Source organism: Acomys minous (assembly GCF_964271855.1).
Source record: "Acomys minous genome assembly, chromosome: 10".
NCBI lineage: Eukaryota > Metazoa > Chordata > Mammalia > Rodentia > Muridae > Acomys > Acomys minous.
This window is the reverse complement of record NC_140491.1, coordinates 64,714,426-64,722,731: the sequence shown is the minus strand read 5'-3', so window position 1 is coordinate 64,722,731 and position 8,306 is coordinate 64,714,426. Positions and strand designations below refer to the sequence as shown.

General features: G+C 44.1%; 1 protein-coding gene across 1 annotated transcript; it reads left to right on the top strand.

The window, feature by feature from the left end:
- On the top strand, window positions 1–3,121 carry LOC311606405 (interleukin-36 alpha-like). Its single transcript, XM_084797732.1, has 4 exons — window positions 1–54; window positions 147–260; window positions 710–849; window positions 2,635–3,121. The coding sequence occupies exons 1-4, from the start codon at window positions 39–41 to the stop codon at window positions 2,845–2,847; spliced, it is 483 nt and encodes a 160-aa protein (XP_084653858.1). The 5' UTR covers window positions 1–38; the 3' UTR covers window positions 2,848–3,121.
- The last annotated feature ends 5,185 nt before the right edge of the window (window positions 3,122–8,306 follow it).

Genomic DNA, 8,306 nt, shown 5'->3' with positions numbered 1-8,306 from the left:
GTCGGCTTGGTTGGCAGTTGAGAAACAGCATCACCACAATGGATATGGGTAAAGGTAAAGATCCTCTTCACAGAAGAGCGAAAGACGGGAAAGGGGGCGTGTTCCGTGCCTTTGTGCTTACATGTCTGCATTTACTTCCTTTATAGCACTAAGCTCAGCAGAGCCTTGGCTAAGACATATTCAGGATCTTAGTAGTCGAGTGTGGATCCTTCATAACAACACCCTCACTGCAGTCCCAAGGAAAGAACAAACCGTTCCAGGTGAGTAGCCAGGACCCTTTTCAGCTAACGTTATGGGTCTCACTGCACGTGTGTTAACTGGTCTCGTCTGGAGAAGAGCATTGCATGAATAGTTTAGACTAGAGGGAAGTCATAGACTTGTTCAGCCACAGGAAGTCTCAAGGAAAAGAGAAGTGACCCCAGGAGGAGTGGGACTTAGGCTGGGACCATGGTGGAAGATTTTTCTGCAAAGCTTCAAAGAGTTGGATGGAAAGGATCTATGAGATTATGAGATTTTTTTAATCTAGGAGACGTCGATGTCTCTGATGGAAAGAGTTAGGCAAATGAGATGCCTGTCTGAGCCAGGTGGCACGCGGCAGGGTGACTTGAAGGTTGGTGGGAAAATTCCAGCCTTTATTTCTTTATCGCTGGCTTACAGATGATGCTCTGAAAGCCCGATCTGAGCCCCGCTTTCTGCCTTGCGTCCCCAGCCACTGTCACCTTACTCCCGTGCCAGCATCTGGAGACTCTGGAGAAGGGGAAGGGGGAACCCATGTATCTGGGAGTGAGCACGCCGAGATGCTGCCTGTTCTGCACCAAGGATGGGGAGCAGCCTGTGCTACAACTGAAGGTAAGCTCAGAGAAGGGGGATCTGCTTTCTCCTAGCCCGGGGAGAGGAGCCCATCCACTCTACACAGCACCTACTTGACACAAATGCTGATTTTCAAATCTTTTTAAAAGGCAACTCACAGATGATCTTACACTGATTTATTGTTCTCTTAGGGGTGCACCCATAACCAAAAAATAAGAAAAAAAAAAGAGTAGGGGTATTTTGAAACTAGATTTACAAAACAACTTTTCCTTTTATTTTGCAAAGGTAAGTTTTGTCAAGGAAGAAGATTTTTTTAGGGTCACTACTGAGTGCTTGTGTGTTCATAGATGTGACCATGGGTCTATGTGCATGTGTGTGCACACGTGTGTTTACGGATCGGAGATTGGCACTGGCTACCTTCCTTCATCTCTCCCTACATTATTTTTAAGATAGACTCTCTCGCTAAGTCTGGAGCTCACCAACTTGGCTAGGCTGGATGGCTAGTGTCAAAACAACAGCAAGGACACTTAAATGGACACAAAGTGGGTGAATTTATCATAGTCTATTCTAGACAAAATATCACTGATAATTTTTTGTGGAAAAAAAAGATAAATCTCTGCAATGGGTGCCTACATACTATGATTTTCCATTATAAAAATATACATCATAATAAAGCAATTAAATTAGACCTCTGGGCACCATTGTGATTACTGTGGCCCTTTCAATAAGCAGTAATAGGCAGACACTCAGGTTTATGACTGAATGTAAAAGAATGATTTTCAACGAGGAATAGTTTTGCTTTTTGACCAGCGGTCAATGTCAGGATACTTTGGGCAGTGTGGTAGCTTTATGAAAATGCCGCCCCCTAGACTCGCAGGGAGTGGCATTATTAGAGCTGTGGCCTTGTTGGGGGTCGGCACGTCTCAGTCTTCCTCCTGCCACTCATGGATCAAGACGGAGACCGCTCGGCTTCTTCTCTAACACCATGTGTGCCGAACGCCGCCATGTTCCTCACCATGACAATAGTAGACTGCACCTCTGAAACTGTCAGCCAGCCTCAATTAAATGTTTTCCTTTATAATAGTTGTTGCCTCTTCACCACAATAAAACCCTAACCAGGATGGGTGGTTGCAATCAGAGGCAAGAGTGTGCCAGTTACATAATGAGCTAAGGGCAGGGACGCTGCTGGTCCCAACACACAAAAGGGACAGTCCCCGACAATAAAGATGTCCATAGTGCTAAGACCGGGGAATTTTTGCAGAAACATTTGTATCTCCACTCAAAATTTATGCTAACTGTAACGTACACATTCTTTCAGCATCTTTATTTGTAGGAAACAGGAAATGAATGGCTAAACCAATGCTATACAATCTCCAAACCTTCTGTTTATTTATTCTTTTTAAATTTCACATTAAAGAGAGATGGGCAGTGTTGCGGCCCACGTCTTTAATCCCAGCACTTGGGAGGCAGAGGCAAGTGAATTTCTGTCTTGAAAAAAAAACCAAGGCCAGCATGGGGGAAAGGGGAAGTGCTGAAACCGTGGGACATGATGGCACATGCCTCTAACCTTAGCACTGAGGGTACCCAGAGAGAATTTGTCTCAAAACAGTGAAAATGCCAAACTACAAACAGACAAACAAAATTGAAATCTGCATCGTAATGTTTCTACTATACTCAACATGTATTTCGGCTACACAATTCTTAATACTTGAATATGAAACACAAGTCCGCGGGCCTGTTTTAAAGGGCAGGGACTGATGTTAGAGACAAAGAAACAGTTGCAGCAGCGATGTTTCTTCCTGACACCTCCTTTTCACTCACCAGCCAGGGAGCATACTGGAACTGTACCACCAAAGGGAACCTGTGAAACCCTCTGTCTTCTACCACAGCAAGAATGGCACAACCTCAACGTTCGAGTCGGCCGCCTTCCCTGGTTGGTTCATTGCTGTCGGCCCCAAGGGGAGCAGTCCACTCTTTCTGACCCAAGAGCTGGGGAAAACCTTCATCACTGACTTTGAGATGATAGTGGTGCCTTAAGGTCAGTCTTGTGATGGATGTTGCTTCCGCCATTCTAGCACTCAAAACCCTTCCTTCTTACGTGAGCACTGTTATCCCTGACCCATCCTCTAACGGGAGGCGGCTTTCCTTACCCTGTGCTGGTTAGCTTGTGTCAACCTGCAGCAAGCTAGACTCCTCCGGGAAGGAGAAATTTCATTTGAGAAAACATCTCCATTGTATTGGCTTGTAGGAAAGTCTGTGAGGTATTTTCTTGGTTAGTGATTGGTGTGGGAGGACCCAGACCACTGTGGTTGATGCTACACCTGGGTGGTTGGTGAGCTGAGCAAGCCATGTAGAGAAATCAGTACTCCTCTGCCTGCAGGTTCCTGTCTTGAGTTTTTGTGTTACCTGGTACCCAGAAGTGTAAAATTAAATACAAGTTGCCAAGTTGGTTTTGGTGATTTTTTTAAATCACAGCACATACACACACACACACACACACACACACACACACACACACACACACACTTTTCAAAGAGAGGGTACGCAGGTTACAGGGTAGTGCATAGTAAAGCCTCAACCTAGAATCAGAAGAAAGAATCTGCAACTAACTGGCTTTTTCACTCACGGCAAATTGATGCCCTCCAATGTATTCCCGCAGTGATCTAACAGCTAGTGTAGGCTGTGGAGGGAAATGACAGTGGTATAATAGGCAACTTCCCATGGTTATATAGTTAAATCACAAAAGTAACAAAGAGCCCTCTAGCTACATACTTCCTAGTAATATATACACTAAGAAATATAAACAGCGATCATCCGTGTTCACACTTCTGCCTTTCCAGGCACATTGCTCTGCGCCACTCTCTCATGGTCTCTCAGATTCTGACAAGAGGCAGCCATAGACTCCCCATTAAAATGGAAGACTGAAAGAAAGCTGAGCTGTTTTCCCTCTCCATGACCGCTGGATCAGATGCAGAACTTCTTACCACGTTTTCATCCAAAGGGCATTTGTTACTGCTGGTTTCCGAGGAGTGAGCCTTTGTTCTATTGAATACAATGATTTTATTGGAATAAAATATCCTTGCTATTTTGCACATATAAGGAGTTATAGTTTGTAAAGGAGACTCACATGAACTCTTCTCTCTCTGTCAGTGTGTGTGTGTGCGTGTGTGTGTGTATGTGTGTGCGTGTGTGTGTGTGTGTGTGTGTGTGTGTGTGTGTGTGCGTGCGTGTGAAGGCCAGAAAGAAGTTGATGCCAAGTATCTCCCTTAATCACCATTCACCCTGCATATTGAGACAGACTCTTTCATTTGGGCTCAGAGATTGCCAATTCAAGTCACATAGCTAGCCTGTTTGCTCCTGGAAAATTCCCTTGTTGAAGTTATTTTTATAAAGTAGTGTTTGTTTCCCTTAGCTTATTTGACTCCAGTGACTCTTCCTTAGAGCCACACCGAAGATTTTGGATTGGCTCTTTTTACCCAAATTATGCAAAAAAAAAAAAAAAAAAAAAAACAGTTTCCACTGAAAACAGCATCCGTGGTGCTTTTTTTAAAAACCAGAGAAGTCTGGAGGTTAGGTCAGTGAAAAGACACAGAGGAATCCTCACATGTGATAGGGGCAGCATCATATTTTAAAAGTTGATAGATGCTTCCCCTGACTTCCATACTCCACACACAGTGAGAACGGCACAACTGCCTTCCATCAAATCCTTCGCATTCCCAGGCCATAGGGTTTAAAGAAGGGGCTGGGAAGCAGAGGTCGGAGAACTCTCTGGACTCTTGAAAAGGGGATTTGAGTGTATCATCAGACACTGCGTTGGCCCCTGGTGACCTGCAATGTGAGGTTTGCTGGAAGGAGCCATTTTTACTAGAACTCTATTGTTCAGCCCCAGAAACACATGTCTTTCTTATCTGACTGCAGGAAACGCCAGTGTTCAGAAAGGAACACTTCCAAGCAGCTGGCTTGGTAGAGTCTGCAACATGGTTCTGCCATCTCACTTCCAGTTTTCCTATTTGGAGAGTTCTCTCACCTTCTGACCAATAGCTGTCCTGTCCCCCCGCCCCCCAAAGCTTCGCCAGAAGAAGCATTCTAGAGATGAGAACCAGAATGTGCTCCTTTGGCCAAAGGCCAGAATCCCTACCTCAGCAACCAGAGCACGGGGCATTTGTTGTAAGAGAAGCCACTAAGATAAAAATATATGGATACCTGTGTCTGGACCCTGAGCACTGCTCACGGCAGAAGGCAGCCGGTGCCTATTCTTGCAAAGCCTACTATTAAACCAATGGCCAGACTCTGACCAGGGACAAGGCTCTTTGTCTTTAAGGGAACTGCTGTTTCTCACTGAGCAGAGAGTTAGTGGGACCATTGTCATTGCTCCTCATAGCAAGGCTATGACTATGGAAAGTTGCCCCTAACAACAAAGTAAGGCTCAGCATACCTCTAATGAGGTTGTATTGACAAGGCACAGATTAAAGCTAGCTCCAAATATCGGGGACTATATTTCTTCCTCCAAGGATTTACTGGTAGAAGAGAATGGTGTACCAGTTGGGCAAAAACATGTGTTTTAATTATTCATGTAAAATATCATGGTAGTTTCTTATTCACACACAGAGAGTTTATTCCTTCCCACTATTGACAGTCAGAACTAGGGCTGCTTGGTATTTTTAGGAGCCCCCAAGAATGAAGCATCTGTTCAAAAATTAGATAAAGGATAGTAACCATTGAAAGCATAGAAGCAGCCACTATGTTATGAGGACAGCTCTCATAACAGTGGTGTTGGGAAGATGGTCTTGTGCACTGTGTATTCAGATGCTGATTTCTGTGCCCCGAGATCTGGTTGCAGTTGGGACATGGGCATTGTCATGAACATGGAAGAATCTCCTATCAATGTTAGATAAGGAATATTCCTCCAAATTATCCCTTATTGGTTAATAAAGAAGCTGAACAACCAGTAGCTGGTCAGAGAGGACAGGAGGCAGGACTTCGGTCCTCAGAGAGAGGGATGAAAGGAGAAGGGATGAAAAGAGAGGGCATCATGAGGAAGCCATGAGGAGGTTGCCATGAGGACAGAGAAATACAGAAGGTGGCCAAGGACAGACTGAGATGGCAAGTAACAAAGGGCACAAGGCTGGGAGGTAGCAAGGCTAGCCTAACTGGGTAGAACAGATGAATAGCTGCCCAGTTATAGGGCTTAAAGCTTGTTAAATGAATCTAATTGGTCCCTGTGCCAGTTATTTGGGAGCTAGAGGAGGTGGTAGAAAAATCCCTGATAATACCTTAACTCAACACAGTGGCGGTAATGAAGGGGCAGTACAAAGCGGAGGCTTTCCTTGTGTCATCTGGCTCTCGATGGAAAGTAGGTGGGCAGCAGCCAGGTCATGTTTCTCCTTACACCACATAATATATATGTCTGAGAGTAAAAGAGACATATCAGAAATTAGAAGGACTTGTGTGCGGATAGCAGCTCCACTGCTCTCTGTGACATCAAAGGTTAGGAGCAGGATGCTGGATTTCACTTTGAATAGTGCTAGTCATGTTAGTGTTTTCATTAACATCTTAATATTTGAGAAAGTCAGCATACAAAGAGGAAAGATTTGCTTAAGCTCACACTTCTGGAGGCTTTGTTTCATTTAACTGGCTAGTATATTCAACTGATGTTTATTAAGAATATAACAGACGGGGGTCTGGAGAGATGGCTCAGCGGTTAAGAGCACTGACTGCTCTTCCAGAGGTCATGAGTTCAATTCCCAGCAACCACATGGTGGCTCACAACCATCCACAATGAGATCTGGTGCCCTCTTCTGGAATGCAGTACATGCAGGCATAATACTGTATACATAAATAAATAAATAAATAAATAAATATTTAAAAAAGAATACGTTTTAAAAAAGAATATAACAGACACTATGCTAGGGACTGGGGATATAGTGGTTAAATTGGCAAACATTCCAGTGACCAAGCACTTCATAGAGTAATGGGGAAAGTAAGAGAAGACAAAAGCAAACAAACACAGACAACCTGTGGAAAGAAAATGCAGGAGGTGGAAGAAAAGAACTTGACGCATAGTGGTTAGAAGATGACTCAAGGAGGCAGCACAATATAAGTAAGCAATCCAGGTGTAGGGATGTGAAAGAGCATCGGACAGGTAAAAGCCTTGAGGCTATAAAGCATTTGGCATGTTAAAGGAATAGAAGATTGTCCTAACTGTCGAAGAAAGAGATTCCCGGAGTAAGAAGGTTGCGCCTGATTATGTACGCGAGCCTGCAAAGTTCACATAAATGGAAAGATTGGGGGAGCCCAAATACTGGGAGCCATGTAGAGGATATATTTAATGGGTGTAGTTAGGACTGAGATCACGACTCAGAGGCTGACCCACCGTCCAGTCAAGCTGTGGTGTTCACCTAGCATTTAGTGATGAGTGGCACAGATCTTGCTCAAGGGTGGGTGGAATGAGACAGAGGTAATCTGTGAAAAGGAGCTTTCTGATGGAATCCTGGGCTTTCGGAAAGGGAGGGATCCATGATGACACTTTGGTTTCTGTCTTGAGAAACTGAGAAGGAAACTGGGTGTGGGGATACTTAGGTTGTGGGGAACATTAAAGGTTCTGCTTACCACAGATCTGTTTGTAAGCTGTGAGACAGCGCGAGTCAACACAGTTCAAGGAGTCTAGGAGAGGGTTCTGGGCCAAAGATAGTTTGTTAGCTTACACCTAAAATGTGATATGGGAACAGATAGTACCACCTAGTAACATAATATGGAAGAAGAAGGAGTCAGAGTAACTCCAGAGCAGCCTCGACCTTTAGAAGTCACATGAGGAGGAGCTGGCAAGCAGGATTAGCAACAGACACCTGGGAAGGTCTGGAAAACCAAGACAGGGCTTTAGCAGAATATCTGTTATATGAGTAAAAGGTGTGAGGAGAGCGGAGCTGTATCTAACACTGTCTGAGGTGAAATGCCAGTGTCCTCTGGATTAGGCAAGAGACAAAAGTGCTTTCAAGGATGTTCCAAAAGAGGTCTGATTGAAAAAAAAAATCAGACATAGATGTCAGACTAGAGTGTGATAAATAGAAAGTGGCTTACTAATAAATGATGAACAAATTACAATAATAATGAGCTATATGTAGATATAGATATAGGCATATATGTATCTTTTGTACTGAGCTAACAAAACTCATAGTCTGAAAGCAAGTACTGAGCAAGGAGAAGACACCTTGGAGCTATTTAAATAGGAAAAGCCATACCTGAAGCACAGAGCTGTCTTGAAAATAAAGACTGCACCTGCTCCATCATCCCTGAATTCACTCTTCTGGTCTAAAGAAAGTCTTGCTTGTATATGCAAGGTACGCAAGGAGGTGGGTCTTTGGGAGAATACTCATTGCCTGAAGGAATAGCTAAGCAACTAACAGTGAAACAAGTGTGTTGGAGACTCTGCAGCAGCTGTAGAGGATGAACTAAAGCTATTCATACCAGAGTAGACTTCTATTCAAACATATGGCTGT